The sequence below is a fragment of the Lithobates pipiens genome, unplaced genomic scaffold, assembly GCF_037356315.1.
Source record: "Lithobates pipiens isolate NorthernLeopardFrog02 unplaced genomic scaffold, aLitPip1_a1.2 Scaffold_23, whole genome shotgun sequence".
Lineage (NCBI taxonomy): Eukaryota > Metazoa > Chordata > Amphibia > Anura > Ranidae > Lithobates > Lithobates pipiens.
The window spans coordinates 34,655,484-34,674,338 of NW_027507785.1; the positions used below are offsets into that span (position 1 = coordinate 34,655,484).

An 18,855-nucleotide genomic window follows, 5' to 3' on the forward strand; every position below is an offset into this window, starting at 1 on the left:
GCCCAATTTGCAATCGAACTGATGGCTTGCCCCTCATCCAGTGTCCTGTCCGAAAGGACGTTCAGCGCAGCAGGGGGGATCGTGACCGATAAGCGTACTCGCCTAGCTCACGACAGTGTTAACTACCTCACATTTCTAAAAATGAATGAGGCATGGATCTCGGAGGAATTCAACACATGTGACCAGTAGACCATGTATATGTCTATAAACAATTTTTTTAATCGAGCACAGAGACCTTCTTTCTTCATTTGGCTCACTTCCTTGTCCAAAAAAAGCACACCGTACTATATGCCCGTACCCTCCTCTTTGAAGAGGTTGAGCGGTGTCATATTTCTACTGGGGCTGCTTATTATGAGGGGCTCCCACCATCCCTGTGCTATGCTGACATCCTCCTGGGGCTGTACCTCTGCTGTGCATATTATGAGGGGCTCCCACCATCCCTGTGCTGTGCTGACTTCCTCCTGGGGCTGTACCTCTGCTGTGCATATTTTGAGGTGCTCCCACCATCCCTGTGCTATGCTCATTATGAGGGGCTCCCACCATCCCTGTGCTGACTTCCTCCTGGGGCTGCTTATTATGAGGGGCTCCCACCATCCCTCTGCTATGCTGACATCCTCCTGGGGCTGCTTATTATGAGGGGCTCCCATCATCCCTGTGCTATGCTGACTTACTCCTGGGGCTGCTTATTATGAGGGGCTCCCACCATCCCTGTGCTATGCTGACATCCTCCTGGGGCTGCTTATTATGAGGGGCTCCCACCATCCCTGTGCTATGCTGACATCCTCCTGGGGCTGCTTATTATGAGGGGCTCCCAACATCCCTGTGCTATGCTGACATCCTCCTGGGGCTGCTTATTATGAGGGGCTCCCACCATCCCTGTGCTATGCTGACATCCTCCTGGGGCTGCTTATTATGAGGGGCTCCCACCATCCCTGTGCTATGCTCATTATGAGGGGCTCCCACCATCCCTGTGCTATGCTGACTTCCTCCTGGGGCTGCTTACGGTGCAGGTGTCAGTGCTGTATATCACGGTGCTGATGTCAGTGCTCTCTGTCACGGTTCAAGTGTTGTATATCACGGTGCTGGTGTGAGTGCTTTATGTCACGCTGCTGATGCCAGTGCTCTCTATCACGGTGCTGCTGTCAGTGCTGTATATCACGGTGCTGGTGTGAGTGCTTTATGTCACGCTGCTGATGTCAGTGCTCTGTATCACGGTGCTGCTGTCAGTGCTGTATATCACGGTGCTGGTGTGAGTGCTTTATGTCACGCTGCTGATGTCAGTGCTCTCTATCACGGTGCTGCTGTCAGTGCTGTATATCACGGTGCTGGTGTGAGTGCTTTATGTCACGGTGCTGCTGTCAGTGCTGTATATAAAGGTGCTGGTGTGAGTGCTTTATGTCACGCTGCTGATGTCAGTGCTCTCTATCACGGTGCTGTTGTCAGATCACTCTATCATGGTGCAGGTGTCATTGCTTTATGTCATGCTGCTGATGTCAGTACTCTCTATCACGGTGCTGCTGTCAGATGACTCTATCACGGTGCTGGTGTCATTGCTGTATGTCATGCTGCTGGTGATCATCTCCTGCACCCTCTTCTTTGCCTACCCTGGTCCCTGACCTTCCCTCTCCTCCATTGCCTTCATGCGCTCCACAGTCCTGAATTGTCACAACAATTTCCCATATAAAAAAAAGAATGCTTGTAGTTGTCGATCCCAGATTCACCTCATACATGTGTTATGTCATTGGCCATGTGGTGGGACTATGTTTGCACAGCTATTAATTATTTTGTGGCTGCAAATTTGACCTGTAGGTTTGCGAAGTTCGCCTCCCATTGAAGTCAATGGGGCCCGCAGCGAACGTTCCGGTTCGCGAACTATCGGCCGCGTTCACGAAACGTCCCGTCGGAAGTTCGTCCAACACTAACTGTAGCACCCTAGACAGACCAAGTTACCAGTCCTTATAAGGAGCTTTGTGGAACAAGCGGGTTGTGAATGATTAGCAGACTGCAGCAGTCAAGTATAATATTCTTTCTATATTTGGAAGAAAGAATATTATACGCGTACAAGCCTATTACCATACCACTGATACCAGTCCTGAAAAGAACCTTTGTGGAACTAATAGTAACAGCTACTGATTAAACTGACCCTCACACACTGCTTCCTGCCTGTCCCTATATAAACTGACAAAACAGAGGCTACTGGAACAATAATTGAAATAGCACTTTTGTGGACCTAATAGTAACAGCTAATGACTAAACTGGCTGTCCCTGCAGCACACACCGTCCTGTTCCTTTCTCTAAACTGACAAAAGACACTCAGGCTGCTGCAACAATCACTAGCACAGCACTGCCTATCCTGAACTACACCTAACACCTATACCAGTCCTGAAAAGAACTTTTGTGTACCAAATAGCTAGCGATTTGGGTCACTGTAATCTCTCCCTGCTCCACACAGCAACCTCTCCCTATAGTGACAGAAGAAAGAATGTAAAATGGGCGCCGGATCAGGTGTATTTATAAGTTAGGTGGACTGTCCAAGTGTCCATGTGCTGTAATGTCTCAATTGGCTGTCCTGTACCCCATGATGGATGTGTCATCATAGGTCAAAGTTCTTTTACACAGTAAACACGGAAGTCCGCCGGGCGAACGGCGCCAATAGTCCGCCGAACGGGCGGACCGCGAACAGCCGAAATTCGCCACGAAACTACCGCCGGGCGAAAGATTTTACGTTGCAAGAATCGTGATCCTTTTATTCTAAGAAAAATAATTGTGCTTCTCATTTTGGCCAGAATCGTGCAGAATCCAAAATCGTATAATATATATATACACACACAGTGCCTTGCGAAAGTATTCGGCCCCCTTGAACTTTTCAACCTTTTACCACATTTCAGGCTTCAAACATAAAGATATAAAATTTAAATTTTTGGTGAAGAATCACCAACAAGTGGGACACAATTGTGAAGTGGAACGAAATCTATTGGATATTTTAAACTTTTTTAGCAAATAAAAAACTGAAAAGTGGTGCGTGCAAAATTATTCGACCCCTTTACTTTCAGTGCAGCAAACTCACTCCAGAAGTTCAGCGAGGATCTCTGAATGATCCAATGTTGTCCTAAATGACTGATGGTGATAGATAGAATCCACCTGTGTGTAATCGAATCTCTGTATAAATGCACCTGCTCTGTGATAGTCTCAGGGTTCTGTTGAAAGCGCAGAGAGCATCATGAAGACCAAGGAACACACCAGGCAGGTCCGTAATACTGTTGTGGAGAAGTTTAAAGCCGGATTTGGATACAAAAAGATTTCCCAAGCTTTAAACATACCAAGGAGCACTGTGCAAGCGATCATTTTGAAATGGAAGGAGTATCAGACCACTGCAAATCTACCAAGACCTGGCCGTCCCTTTAAACTTTAATCTCAGATAAGGAGAAGACTGATCAGAGATGCAGCCAAGAGGCCCATGATCACTCTGGATGAACTGCAGAGTACTACAGCTGAGGTGGGAGAGTCTGTCCATAGGACAACAATCAGTCGTACACTGCACAAATCTGGCCTTTATGGAAGAGTGGCAAGAAGAAAGCCATTTCTCAAAGATATCCATAAAAAGTCTCGTCTAAAGTTTGCCACAAGCCACCTGGGAGACGCACCAAACATGTGGAAGAAGGTGCTCTGGTCAGATGAAACCAAAATCAAACTTTTTGCCCACAATGCAAAACGATATGTTTGGTGTAAAAGCAACACAGCTCATCACCCTCAACACACCATCCCCACTGTCAAACATGGTGGTGGCAGCATCATGGTTTGGGCCTGCTTTTCTTCAGCAGGGACAGGGAAGATGGTTAAAATTGAGGGGAAGATGGATGCAGCCAAATATATGACCATTCTGGATGAAAACCTGTTGGAGTCTGCAAAAGACCTGAAACTGGGACGGAGATTTATCTTCCAACAAGACAATGATCCCAAACATACAGCAAAATCTACAAAGGAATGGTTCACAAATAAACATATCCAGGTGTTAGAATGGCCAAGTCAAAGTCCAGATTTGAATCCAATCGAGAATCTGTGGAAAGAGCTGAAAACTGCTGTTCACAAACGCTCTCCATCCAACCTCACTGAGCTCGAGCTGTTTTGCAAGGAAGAATGGGCAAGAATTTCAGTCTCTCGATGTGCAAAACTGATAGAGACATACCCCAGGCGACTTGCAGCTGTAATCGCAGCAAAAGGTGGCTCTACAAAGTATTAACGCAAGGGGGCCGAATAATTTTGCACGCCCCACTTTTCATTTTTTTATTAGTTAAAAAAGTTTCAAAAATCCAATAGATTTCGTTCTACTTCACAATTGTGTCCCACTTGTTGGTGATTCTTCACAAAAAATTAAAATTTTATATCTTTATGTTTGAAGCCTGAAATGTGGCAAAAGGTTGAAAAGTTCAAGGGGGCCGAATACTTTCGCAAGGCACTGTATATATATATATATATATATATGTAGCGGCCATAACCCTTGGCAGGGCGGCCTTAACTTTTGGGCTTACCGGTTATCTCCGCTTGGCTGGTTCGTCTAGGGGTTCCCAGGGTTAGTACCCAACAACTTTGGACGTTGACACCATAAAAGTCCTTTAGAAAGGTTTTTATTTGCAGGGTAACATCCAACAAACACATCTCGTATGGGAACAGAGGCCAAGGGTGAAGGAACTCAGGCACCTTGAACTGCTAGTTATCAGAAAGTCTCTAATACCACCCAGAGAGTAGCCACTCGCAACTGGGTGCTTCAAAGCTGAACAGATCTCTAGCCTCTCTAGAGATTTTGGCAGTCAGCACTTTGATCCAGAACTTGTGAAATCTTTGACCTTGAGTAATTTGGAACAGAAATGAACGGGAACCTTTTTCTCAGTACCTGGATCGTTCTCTGTCTCCTTGGCAGTACTGGAAAACGTGGATTCGCTGATGTCCTTCACAACCCAGCAATCAGGCACTTCTCGGGATGCCAGCTTGTTGGCCCTCCTCCGAAGAGTCCTCCCCCAGTCACTTACACGAGCTGTGGTGCCCCTCCAAGCCAAGAGCACACCCGGACGCCTTGAATCCTCCTTCAGTTACTGTGCCTCGGACCGGCCGGTTCCGAGACTCAGGAATAGACCGATCCTCACCCCAGACCAGGCGGGTCTATTGGGGTCAGCCAACCGAAGCATGTTGCGGAGCGACAAATGCTCCCGTGACCGGGACCCCTCGTGGGGCTACCCCGGTCCAGAATCAGGAACAGGCAGCTAAGGCCTCACAAACCAACGAACCTGGAACACGTGACTTCAACATCTTAAGTACCCCTCCCCAGACTCCTCAGCGGGGCCTGGCACACCCACTGATTGGCTCCGGGGAAGCTGATACCCAAAGCGTCCTACCAGGCCTGGGTCTGCGCCTGTCATGTGCCCCTACCTGTACACATGACCAGGCAGAACTCTAACACAGCCCAGCCAAACTAATGCCAAAGTTAAACCAACACAATTAACCCTCAGAACCCCTTTACTGTTCTGAGGCAAAAACTAAATTTGTACATGACAGACACTTTGTCCAAAGTGTCATCGCTACATATATATAGGGATATATATATATATATATATATATATATATATATATATATTTATTATCTCTCTCGCTCTATATATATATATATATATATAGATCTATCTATATTATATATATTATATAATATATAATTACTAGAGCTGCATGATTCTGGCCACAATTTTTTTTCTTAGAATAAAAAGATCACGATTCTCGCAACGTAAAATCTTTCACATTATACAAAAAAAAAAAATTGGGCTAACTTTACTGGTTAGTTTTTTCTTTCTTTTAATTCTCATTAAATTAATTTTTTACCAAAAAAATTACATTTGAAAGACTGCTGCGCAAATACAGTGTGACATAAAATATTGCAACAACCATTATTTTATTCTCTAGGGTCTCTACTAAAAAAAATATATATATATAATGTGTGGGGGTTCTAAGTAATTTTCTAGCAAAAAAAAAACTATTTTAACTTGAAACCAACAAACGTCAGAAAAAGGTTTAGTGTTTAAAGTGTAGGGCCACCCTAAAATAAAAAATAGCATTAATATTCTTTAAAAAAAAGTTAATTTTTTTTAACTTACCAGAAACTCCTGTTGCTAGGCAGTCTTTCTAATCTGCCTCTTCCTATTCCGCAGCGCTTCCTCCTCTTCGGTAAGCGGCCCTGTTGCCTTCTGGGACATATGTGTGTCCCAGAAAACAAAGGGGCCATTCACAAAGCGCCGCACGACTCGTGCATGATACGTTAAGATTGTGGCGCCAACAGCCAATCCGATGGACGGATCGGCCTGGGGGGGGGGGGGGGGTGACATCGTGGGCTCGCTGGACAAGTAAGTGTCCTTATTAAAAGTCAGCAGCTACAGCTTTTGTTTTACAATAAAAAATTTAAATAAACCCGCAATATATGATGTGGTTTTTCTGGCAGACTGAGCCGTAAATCAATACTATTGCGGTAAAGCGCTTTAAAATATTCCTGGTAATTATAAAGTGCAGAGCAATAAAAACCCCAATACTCCAAGTGTAAATCAATACAACTATGATTTGCTACGATTTTTTGTTTTTAAAACCTGAAAAAAATAATTTTATCTGTAGATTTTTTTTATGGATGCCTTGGTGCATGGTAAAAAAAAAAAAAAAAATGACAATGAATTATGCATGAGTGAAAATGGGAATTTACTTATGGTAACAAGGTTTAAATTGCATATTAGATTTAAATTATAGTAAACAAAAACAGCAAACATGGGAGAATTATCAATACATGAAACTGGGAACACAAATCGTAACCACTTCTATTGTTTTTCAAAAAAATAAATAAATTATTTGAACAATGTAAAAATAAATACTAATGCATTTACAATTAAGTAAATAAACTTAATAAAATTAAGTCAAAATAAATGCAATGCTCATTATTAAACTTTCACGATAACAACAATGAAAAGAAATAGCACTTTTAAAAAATTGTAAAATACTAAAAAGGTGCGTTTAACAAATTAAAGCAAAAAAATAAAAAAAATAATAATAATAGGATAACTAAGACCCCTTTCACACTGGGGCATTTTTCTGGCATTTTTCATGCGCTTTAGCGTTAAAAAAAAGCGCCTGTAAAGCGCTTGAAAGAAGCTGCAACTGCAATCCCAATGTAAAAGCCCGAGTGCTTTCACACTGAAATCCCTTTCACACTGGGGCGTTTTTCAGGCGCTTTAGCTTTAAAAAAAGAGCCTGTAAAACGCCTGAAAGAAGCCGCAACTGCAATCCAATGTAAAAGCCCGAGTGCTTTCACACTGAGGCGCTGCGCTGGCAGGGCGTCAAAAAAAGTCCTGCAAGCAGCTTCTTTGCAGCCCTTTTGGAGCGGTGAATACAACGCTCCTAAAGTGCCCCTTCCCATTGAAATCAATGGGAAGCGCCTGTAAAATGCCTGAAAAGCGCCTGAAAAACGCTTTTGGCAGCAGCGTCTTGTGGGTGCTTTTAACCCTTTATTTGGCCACTAGCAGGGGTTAAAAGCGCCCCAATAACACTCGAAAAACGCTGGTAAAGCGCTGCTAGTTTGAGCTGCGCTTTATGAGCGTTTTTCGGGCGCTGACATTGTGAAAGGGCTCTTAAAGCACTTGGGCTTTCACATTGGGACTGCAGATGAGGCTTCTTTCAAGCGCTTTACAGGCGCTTTTTTTAATGATAAAACGCTTGAAAAATGCCGCAGTGTGAAAGGGGTCTAAGCATTAGCTTTAACACTAATAGAAAAAAAAAAGTGTAATGCCCAAACAGCGTAAAAAAAAATCTGAAAAGTACATTAAACATTTCCTAAAAGAAAATGATAACAAATTACACAAAAAAAAAAAATAATAATAATGAATTATAATAACAATTACTATATAAATAAATAATAAAAAAGAATAAATAATAATAGGTGCGCAAGTTATAAAACAGAAAAATGGTGAAGAAATAGTACATTAAACAGTACCATTAACAAAAAAAAAAAAAAAAAAAAACACACACACATTGAGGCTACGTTTCCACTATTGCGACCCCAAAGTTGCGTGATTTAGAGTGCGCCTTTGAGTACAGCTTTGATCCAACTTTACAGTCTCTGGCTCAAAGTTGCATCAACGTAGTGCTAGAACCTTTTTCAAAGTCACTGCAACTTTAATGCCCCGTACACACGGTCGGACTTTCTGACGGAAAATGTGCGATCGGATCATGTTGTCGGAAATTCCGATCGTGTGTGTGTGTGGGCTCCATCTGACTTTTTCCATCGGGATTTTCGACACACAAAGTTTGAAGATCTGGATCTAAAATTTTCCGACAACAAAATCCGATCGTTTAAATTCCGATCGTGTGTAGATAATTCCGACGGGCAAAGTTCCACGCATGCTCAGAATAAATTACGAGACGAAAACTATTGGCTACTGCCCTCTTTATAGTCCTGTTGTAGGTGGTTTACGTCACCTCATTCTGAACGATCGGATATTCCGACAACTTTGTGCGACCGTGTGTATGCAAGACAAGTTTGGGCCAAAATCCGTCTGAAAAACTCTGATGGATTTTGTCGTCGGAATGTCTGACCGTGTGTACAGGGCCTTAGTCTCGTAAATTGGAACGGGAGCCATTGAAATCAATGGGCTGTGACTTGTCATGCGACTTTGTGTGTCCAAAGTCGCATGACAAGTCGCGCTAGTGGAAACGGAGCCTAAAAGGTGCGCAGATTCCATTTCCTGTTATCCATATTGTTTTTCTGTTACAGCGTGATTATTGCGCTCATCGTTACGCTAAATGTTTTGTTATTCGCCATACGTTCTCTATTTTATGTACATACAGTATAAACTGCTACTGACTTGCAAGTCATTGTTGATACATTTTTAACCCAATATCTGATCGCAGTTACACACTGTATTCCTCAAAACTTTTCAATAAAAAAAAAAAAATTATTGAAAGAGAAAAACAAAAAACAGAAAGAAAAATGTTATATATATATATATATATATATATATATATATATATATATATGTAGAAAACAAAAATAAATGTGAAAAATAATAAAAAAATAATAAAGTTCTAATCCCTCTCCATTTTGTCCAAAACTAAAGAAAAAGCTTTGCCTTTAGTTATTCCTTAATTATAGAATATAGAACATGAAAAAATAGCAATAAATAACTGCAAAAAAAATAAATAAAATAAAATAGAAAAAATGTGAAAAGTAGTTTATTGCACATTACGCTGTCAAAAAATAATTCAATTAATTGTAGAACAAAAAATAGTGATAAATAATAAATAACCGCAGACAAAGTATAAAATGAGGGCAGGGTCTGATGACAGGGGTTCTAATCCCTCTCCATTTTGTCCCAAACTAGCAAATCATTGTTGATACAATTTTATCCCAATATCTGATCACAGTTACACACTGTATTCCTCAAAAAATTTCAATTAAAAAAAAAAACTTATTGAAAGAGAAAAACAAAAGAAAAAAGAACACAAAAATAAATGTGAAAAATAATAAAAAATAAATAAAAATAATAAATAATAAAGTTCTAATCCCTCTCCATTTCGTCCCAAACTAAAGAAAAAGTTTTGCCTTTAGTTATTCTTTAATGATAGAATATAGAACATGAAAAAATAGCAATAAATAATAAATAACTGCAAAAAAATAAATTTAATAAAATAGAAAAACTGTGAAAAGTAGTTTATTGCACATTACCCTGTCAAAAAAACAATTCAATTAATTGTAGAACATCAAAAAATAGTGATAAATAATAAATAACTGCAAACAAAGTATAAAGCGAGGGCAAGGCCTGATGTGAATGTACAAGCGCTGTGTAAAATAACTAAAATAAATGAAAAAGACTGTGAAAAAATAGTATATTAAATATAGAATATAGAACATGAAAAAAAAAATGTAAGAAATAAATAACTGCAATAAAATAGAAAAACTGTGAAAAGTCGTATATTACCCTTTCAAAAATAATTCTAGAATATAGAACATCAAAAAATAGCGATAAATAATTGCAAACAAAGTATAATACGTGGGCAGGGTCTGATGTGAATATACAAGTGTTGTGTAAAATATGACAGTGCTATATAAGTACCTGTAATAAATGAAAATAAATGGAAAAACTGTGTATAATATGTATGTGTATAGTATAGTATATTATATAGTATATAAAACATTACCCCTGAAAATAAAAACAAAATAAGAACACCAAAAACAGTGAACAATATTAAATAACTGCAAAAAAAGGTATAATACAAAAAAATAGAAAAAAAAGCAATTACCTTTCAAATTAAAAAATCTAAAATAATTAGTAATAAAATATAGAAAAAAAATATGAATAAAATAGTATTAAATAACAGAAAAAAAATCCCAGTAAGAACATAAAAATACAAATTAAAAAATAAAGTAACAGACAATAAAATACATTTTTTTTTTGTTGCAGAAAGCAGGATAAGCGCAGAAGGGAAAGGGTAAGTAATGAAAAGCCCACCTTTCTTCCTCACTGGCATGTTTAGTAATACTCCTCGGACTCCTCACTGGCTGCTGTGGAGGACACAGAGGTAGGTACAACCAGGAGTAGTTCAGGTCTGTATTAAAGTCAATGCCAATGTAAGTCAAAGTCCAGCAGAAGGAGCCGAGTGACCCCGGGAAAGGAAGAGACAGGAATGTTTAGCAGTGTAGTCACCGGAGGATTAAAGATCCAGGAGGAAGGCTGACACCACATTTATTGAATTATTTTACCAGATCAAAAAAAAAAAATCTGCATATAAAATAAAATATTGGCATCTGGATAGTAAATAAATAAAATCTGCAGAAGTTGTGATAAAGTCATGGTGGTGGGGTGACAAGCAAAGGCACTGCCCCCCCGGGGGGCTGGCAGCAGAGGGGTTCGGGGTGGAGAGGAGACGGGGGGGGATGGGGGGGCACACAGACACTGCTTGGCTGTGATATGCCAGTGGTGCCAGTCACCAGCTCATCCTATGTGTGTGTAATGTGTGCCAGCTGCAGGGAGGGGGAGGGGTTACAGGGGTGCCATGCAGCCTGGCAGAGAAGGGATTAGGAGGTGGGGGAGCCAATCGTTGCTCCAGGCAGCCATGGCAGGCCGGTGGGAAGGATCAGGCATGTCTGGGGGCAGCAGATCATCATCTCCCCTCCGCTCAGCACACACAGTCACAGAGGGGAAGGGGGCGGGGTCATGCCACACACTGGAGGGGAAGGGGGCGGGGTCATGCCACACACACACACACACACACACACACACACACACTGAAGGGGGAGAGGGCGGGGTCATGTGTCACATTGGAGGGGCGGGGTCATGTAACACACACTAGGCGGGAGGGGGCGGGGTCATGTCAGGTGCACACGCAGCTTCTCTCTGTCTCTCCCCCTGTGCGCGCCGCTGGTCCGGGCTGTCACGTGGCCACTGGCGCTCGGTCAGCTGACCGGCCACCATGGCGGCGCCCAGTGGAGAGGCACGCTGAAGGTGAAACTGGAGGAAGGAGCGGCGGACGGGCGGAGGCCAGACTTACCGGGAACCTAGGAGGCTGAGGTGATCGGCCTGTGTGATGGTAAGGGCTGCTGGGTGTTAAGGAGACCGCGTCACTATGCAGAATGACGTTAGTAGCATTGTAAACGGTGTATGGGGAGACTTTGCTGGAGGCTCTGAGCTCATGTAAGGTGATATCATTATATATCTGATGGGGGACATCAGGTGTCCCCATCAAAGAGATCTCTTACATCAGGTGTCCCCTTCTTACATGAGGGGGGGGGGGGGGGTCCCAGTCCTTTCTTACATGGGGTGGTGTCCCAGTCCTTTCTATTCCTGAGAATAACAGACAGAAGAGATATACTGTATATACCGGTTCTATTAGAAGAGATATACTTTTATATACTATTAGAGGAGAGATGTACTGTATATACTATTAGAGGAGATATAGTGTATATACCATCCTTTCTTACATGGCGGGGGTTGTGTCTCTCCCCGTCTTTTCTTACGTGGGGGGTGTCTCTCCCCGTCTTTTCTTACGTGGGGGGGTGTCTCTCCCCGTCTTTTCTTACGTGGGGGGGTGTCTCTCCCCGTCTTTTCTTACGTGGGGGGGTGTCTCTCCCCGTCTTTTCTTACGTGGGGGGTGTCTCTCCCCGTCTTTTCTTACGTGGGGGGTGTCTCTCCCCGTCTTTTCTTACGTGGGGGGTGTCTCTCCCCGTCTTTTCTTACGTGGGGGGTGTCTCTCCCCGTCTTTTCTTACGTGGGGGGTGTCTCTCCCCGTCTTTTCTTACGTGGGGGGTGTCTCTCCCCGTCTTTTCTTACGTGGGGGGTGTCTCTCCCCGTCTTTTCTTACGTGGGGGGTGTCTCTCCCCGTCTTTTCTTACGTGGGGGGTGTCTCTCCCCGTCTTTTCTTACGTGGGGGGGTGTCTCTCCCCATCTTTTCTTACGTGGGGGGGGTGTCCCTGCCCGTCCTTTCTTACGTGGGGGGGGTGTCCCTGCCCGTCCTTTCTTATGTGGGGGGGGGCGTCTCTGCCCGTCCTTTCTTACGTGGGGGGATGTCTCTGCCCGTCCTTTCTTACGTGGGGGGATGTCCCTGCCCGTCCTTTCTTACGTGGGGGGATGTCCCTGCCCGTCCTTTCTTACGTGGGGGGATGTCCCTGCCCGTCCTTTCTTACGTGGGGGGATGTCCCTGCCCGTCCTTTCTTACGTGGGGGGATGTCCCTGCCCGTCCTTTCTTACGTGGGGGGGTGTCCCTGCCCGTCCTTTCTTACGTGGGGGGGTGTCCCTGCCCGTCCTTTCTTACGTGGGGGGGTGTCCCTGCCCGTCCTTTCTTACGTGGGGGGGGTGTCCCTGCCCGTCCTTTCTTACGTGGGGGGGTGTCCCTGCCCGTCCTTTCTTACGTGGGGGGGGGGTGTCCCTGCCCGTCCTTTCTTACGTGGGGGGGGGGGGTGTCCCTGCCCGTCCTTTCTTACGTGGGGGGGGGTGTCCCTGCCCGTCCTTTCTTACGTGGGGGGGGGGTGTCCCTGCCCGTCCTTTCTTACGTGGGGGGGGGTGTCCCTGCCCGTCCTTTCTTACGTGGGGGGATGTCCCTGCCCGTCCTTTCTTACGTGGGGGGATGTCCCTGCCCGTCCTTTCTTACGTGGGGGGATGTCCCTGCCCGTCCTTTCTTACGTGGGGGGATGTCCCTGCCCGTCCTTTCTTACGTGGGGGGGTGTCCCTGCCCGTCCTTTCTTACGTGGGGGGGTGTCCCTGCCCGTCCTTTCTTACGTGGGGGGGTGTCCCTGCCCGTCCTTTCTTACGTGGGGGGGGTGTCCCTGCCCGTCCTTTCTTACGTGGGGGGGTGTCCCTGCCCGTCCTTTCTTACGTGGGGGGGGGGTGTCCCTGCCCGTCCTTTCTTACGTGGGGGGGGGGGGTGTCCCTGCCCGTCCTTTCTTACGTGGGGGGGGGTGTCCCTGCCCGTCCTTTCTTACGTGGGGGGGGGTGTCCCTGCCCGTCCTTTCTTACGTGGGGGGGGGTGTCCCTGCCCGTCCTTTCTTACGTGGGGGGGGGTGTCCCTGCCCGTCCTTTCTTACGTGGGGGGGTGTCCCTGCCCGTCCTTTCTTACGTGGGGGGGTGTCCCTGCCTGTCCTTTCTTACGTGGGGGGGTGTCCCTGCCCGTCCTTTCTTACGTGGGGGGGTGTCCCTGCCCGTCCTTTCTTACGTGTGTGGGGGGTGTCCCTGCCCGTCCTTTCTTACGTGTGTGGGGGGTGTCCCTGCCCGTCCTTTCTTACGTGTGTGGGGGGTGTCCCTGCCCGTCCTTTCTTACGTGTGTGGGGGGTGTCCCTGCCCGTCCTTTCTTACGTGTGTGGGGGGTGTCCCTGCCCGTCCTTTCTTACGTGTGTGGGGGGTGTCCCTGCCCGTCCTTTCTTACGTGTGTGGGGGGTGTCCCTGCCCGTCCTTTCTTACGTGTGTGGGGGGTGTCCCTGCCCGTCCTTTCTTACGTGTGTGGGGGGTGTCCCTGCCCGTCCTTTCTTACGTGTGTGGGGGGTGTCCCTGCCCGACCTTTCTTACGTGTGTGGGGGGTGTCCCTGCCCGTCCTTTCTTACGTGTGTGGGGGGTGTCCCTGCCCGTCCTTTCTTACGTGTGTGGGGGGTGTCCCTGCCCGTCCTTTCTTACGTGTGTGGGGGGTGTCCCTGCCCGTCCTTTCTTACGTGTGTGGGGGGTGTCCCTGCCCGTCCTTTCTTACGTGTGTGGGGGGTGTCCCTGCCCGTCCTTTCTTACGTGTGTGGGGGGTGTCCCTGCCCGTCCTTTCTTACGTGTGTGGGGGGTGTCCCTGCCCGTCCTTTCTTACGTGTGTGGGGGGTGTCCCTGCCCGTCCTTTCTTACGTGTGTGGGGGGTGTCCCTGCCCGTCCTTTCTTACGTGTGTGGGGGGTGTCCCTGCCCGTCCTTTCTTACGTGTGTGGGGGGTGTCCCTGCCCGTCCTTTCTTACGTGTGTGGGGGGTGTCCCTGCCCGTCCTTTCTTACGTGTGTGGGGGGTGTCCCTGCCCGTCCTTTCTTACGTGTGTGGGGGGTGTCCCTGCCCGTCCTTTCTTACGTGTGTGGGGGGTGTCCCTGCCCGTCCTTTCTTACGTGTGTGGGGGGTGTCCCTGCCCGTCCTTTCTTACGTGGAGGGGGGTGTCCCTGCCCGTCCTTTCTTACGTGGAGGGGGGTGTCCCTGCCCGTCCTTTCTTACGTGGAGGGGGGTGTCCCTGCCCGTCCTTTCTTACGTGGAGGGGGGTGTCCCTGCCCGTCCTTTCTTACGTGGGGGGGTGTCCCTGCCCGTCCTTTCTTACGTGTGTGGGGGGGTGTCCCTGCCCGTCCTTTCTTACGTGTGTGGGGGGTGTCCCTGCCCGTCCTTTCTTACGTGTGTGGGGGGTGTCCCTGCCCGTCCTTTCTTACGTGTGTGGGGGGTGTCCCTGCCCGTCCTTTCTTGCGTGTGTGGGGGGTGTCCCTGCCCGTCCTTTCTTGCGTGTGTGGGGGGTGTCCCTGCCCGTCCTTTCTTGCGTGTGTGGGGGGTGTCCCTGCCCGTCCTTTCTTACGTGGAGGGGGGTGTCCCTGCCCGTCCTTTCTTACGTGGAGGGGGGTGTCCCTGCCCGTCCTTTCTTACGTGGAGGGGGGTGTCCCTGCCCGTCCTTTCTTACGTGGAGGGGGGTGTCCCTGCCCGTCCTTTCTTACGTGGAGGGGGGTGTCCCTGCCCGTCCTTTCTTACGTGGAGGGGGGTGTCCCTGCCCGTCCTTTCTTACGTGGAGGGGGGTGTCCCTGCCCGTCCTTTCTTACGTGGAGGGGGGTGTCCCTGCCCGTCCTTTCTTACGTGGAGGGGGGTGTCCCTGCCCGTCCTTTCTTACGTGGAGGGGGGTGTCCCTGCCCGTCCTTTCTTACGTGGAGGGGGGTGTCCCTGCCCGTCCTTTCTTACGTGGAGGGGGGTGTCCCTGCCCGTCCTTTCTTGCGTGGAGGGGGGTGTCCCCGTCCTTTCTCAGATCGTGGGGTGGGTCCCCTTCCTTTCTCAGATCGGTGTGGGGGGGGGGGGTTCCCCTTCCTTTTTTGGATTGGGAGGGGGTCCCTGATCTAAACGGGGGGGTCCCCCTTCCTTTTTTGGATCGGGAGGGGGTCCCTGATCTAAATGGGGGGGGGGGTCCCCGTCCTTTCTTACATGTGCCCCTTTACCAATTTTTTAGCAAAATATAAAAGATGGTATTCTGTCAAGTAAATAGATTCCCAACATGTCAAGCCTTAAAATTATGTGCAGTCTTGAAATCGTTTTCCCCCTATCCTTGTAAGCAAGCCAGGAGGGGTGAAATGCATCCAGCAAGGTAGACATTTGTGCATGGCGTCCATTCATTGATTATAAAAAAAAAAAATAAAGAAAGAGGAGCTAAGAGGAGTGCGGCTGATATTACTTCATATTGCTACTTTTGTTGTTCCTCGGGTGTGTGAAAGCGATCGGGTGGCTGTACAGCCTTCCAATCACTTCCATTTGACAGCGAGCGGTCAGATTGTGTGTAAAACTCCCCGCTGCTGCCAATGTATGATGTACGGTGGTGGCAGCAAAAGGTTTAATGAGGTCCTAAAGGGGTTTGATTACAAAAGGACTGTAGGGAGCTATTTAATATATTTCCTATTATTATTATATCGGCTTTGATAGTCATTTTAGGATTTATTGCTCAGCCATAATCTTTATTTTTATTTTTTTTATCGGCATGTCTGCTGGTTTCAGGGTGACAACATGAAAGAACAAAGTGATGGTGATACCAATCAAACCTCTGCAAAGGAGCCAGCCATGTCCATCAGCCAGTTCCTCTATCAGAATCATAAAAATCTCCCTCGGCTTGAAAAGTAAGTTTCCACTACTCTACTCTTATTATGCCAACATACCCTCACCCCTAAAGAAAATGAGAGTGTACCTGACTCCAGTCCCGTCCCTCCACTGGATATTTAGATATATTTTTTTTTTATATGTTTCTATGTTGCTTATTTTTTTGGTGCTGCAGGAACCTAGGCCAGAATGATGTTTCACATGTGTGCACAGAGGTGCGGAAGATCTCTGCCGGGCTTAAGGACCGTCTGAGAACAGTCTGATCAGATGCTTGCCAAACTGGTAACAGCCAGTAAATAAAACTGGAAGTAACTAAATCCTCGTTGATTCCAGCTTCATTTGTCACAGGGGAAGGGAAGGAAAAGTCCTCAGCTGGCAGAACAGGTTGTAGCGGTCCTAGGTTCCCGAATGGCACAGAATAACTACTTGCCAAGTCACTGGACTTTAGGTAGTTCTACCAGAATGATGCCTGCAGCCATCATCCCGGTACCATATTTTTTTTTTTTTTTTTTTTTAGAAATGGCGGTTGGCTCTCTTGTAAAAGCAAATAGCAATCCTAGTGGCAAATTAGCTGCAGGATTGCTTTTACAAGCAGGGGGACAGCGCCTTCTGCTTCTTTACTGGGATCTCCTGTCCCCACCAGGAGCCCTTATCGACCAGCACGCGTTTCCACTGGCAGATCATAGAGCCCAGCAAGGACCTGTAAAATTTTTACATCAGCTGTTCCTAGAGCACGAGCCCTGCAGCTAACGGAAAGCTCCTGATCGCTGCTTGCCATCGGGAGTTTCCTGATTACATGAGCGCCATGACAGCCAATCATGGCAGTTATATGACCTTAAGCCCCGTGACATTCTAAACCTCTTAAGGCTGGGTTCACATATATGTGAATTGGATGTGGAGATTCGCATGAAAGGCGAGTGTAAACTGGCTCTCAATGTAGATGGTACACACAGGTCTGGGATGGCCGCGGTTCAGATTGCAGAAGGGTCCTGTGCATCTTTGGGTGTGAATTCAGGTAAAAATTCGAACTAGAATCACACCTGAACCTGTGTACACAGACGCACCAGACCCTATGCTGTGAATCGCAGCTGCACATATGTGAATTTGGCCTAAGGGGCTGGCTCCAAGGGGTTAAAGAGGAATTGCAGTCTGCTTACATAATTTGTAATAAAAACATCTTTGCCATTCTGAAGCTTCCCTCCAACCACTTTGTGTGTGTATGTATGTATGTATGTATGTATGTATGTATGTACAGTGCCTTGCGAAAGTATTCGGCCCCCTTGAACTTTTCAACCTTTTGCCACATTTCAGGCTTCAAACATAAAGATATAAAATGTTAATTTTTTGTGAAGAATCACCAACAAGTGGGACACAATTGTGAAGTGGAACGAAATCTATTGGATAATTTAAACTTTTTTAGCAAATAAAAAACTGAAAAGTGGTGTGTGCAAAATTATTCGGCCCCTTTACTTTCAGTGCAGCAAACTCACTCCAGAAGTTCAGCGAGGATCTCTGAGTGATCCAATGTTGTCCTAAATGACTGATGGTGATAAATAGAATCCACCTACCTGTGTGTAATCAAGTCTCTGTATAAATGCACCTGCTCTGTGATAGTCTCAGGTTTCTGTTGAATGCGCAGAGAGCATCATGAAGACCAAGGAGCACACCAGGCAGGTCCGTAATACTGTTGTGGAGAAGTTTAAAGCCGGATTTGGATACAAAAAGATTTCCCAAGCTTTAAACATCCCAAGGAGCACTGTGCAAGCGATCATTTTGAAATGGAAGGAGTATCAGACCACTGCAAATCTACCAAGACCTGGCCGTCCCTCTAAACTTTCAGCTCAGACAAGGAGAAGACTGATCAGAGATGAGGCCCATGATCACTCTGGATGAACTGCAGAGAACTACAGCTGAGGTGGGAGAGTCTGTCCATAAGACAACAATCAGTCGTACACTGCACAAATCTGGCCTTTATGGAAGAGTGGCAAAAAGAAAGCCATTTCTCAAAGATATCCATAAAAAGTCTCGTCTAAAGTTTGCCACAAGCCACCTGGGAGACACACCAAACATGTGGAAGAAGGTACTCTGGTCAGATGAAACCAAAATCAAACTTTTTGCCCACAATGCAAAACGATATGTTTGGCGTAAAAAAGCAACACAGCTCATCACCCTCAACACACCATCCCCACTGTCAAACATGGTGGTGGCAGCATCATGGTTTGGGCCTGCTTTTCTTCAGCAGGGACAGGGAAGATGGTTAAAATTGAGGGGAAGATGGATGCAGCCAAATACAGGACCATTCTGGATGAAAACCTGTTGGAGTCTGCAAAAGACCTGAAACTGGGACGGAGATTTATCTTCCAACAAGACAATGATCCCAAACATACAGCAAACTCTACAAAGGAATGGTTCACAAATAAACGTATCCAGGTGTTAGAATGGCCAAGTCAAAGTCCAGACCTGAATCCAATCGAGAATCTGTGGAAAGAGCTGAAAA

The 18,855-nt window shown here is 46.3% G+C and overlaps 2 protein-coding genes across 2 annotated transcripts in view; one reads left to right on the forward strand and one right to left on the reverse strand.

The window, feature by feature from the left end:
• LOC143927097 (uncharacterized) overlaps window positions 1-11,217 on the reverse strand; it is a 377,460-nt gene extending 366,243 nt beyond the window's left edge. The window contains exon 1 of the mRNA XM_077451051.1: window positions 10,530-11,217. Within this exon, the coding sequence (XP_077307177.1) occupies window positions 10,530-10,548 (19 nt within the window). The 5' untranslated portion in view covers window positions 10,549-11,217. The remainder of the gene's footprint in view (window positions 1-10,529) is intronic.
• Window positions 11,218-11,424: 207 nt separating this feature from the next.
• The window catches only part of TMEM126A (transmembrane protein 126A), a 29,175-nt gene continuing 21,744 nt past the window's right edge, over window positions 11,425-18,855 (forward strand). Inside the window, exons 1-2 of the mRNA XM_077451407.1 lie at window positions 11,425-11,607; window positions 16,260-16,378. Coding sequence (XP_077307533.1) covers window positions 11,605-11,607; window positions 16,260-16,378 — 122 coding nt within the window. The 5' untranslated portion in view covers window positions 11,425-11,604. The remainder of the gene's footprint in view (window positions 11,608-16,259; window positions 16,379-18,855) is intronic.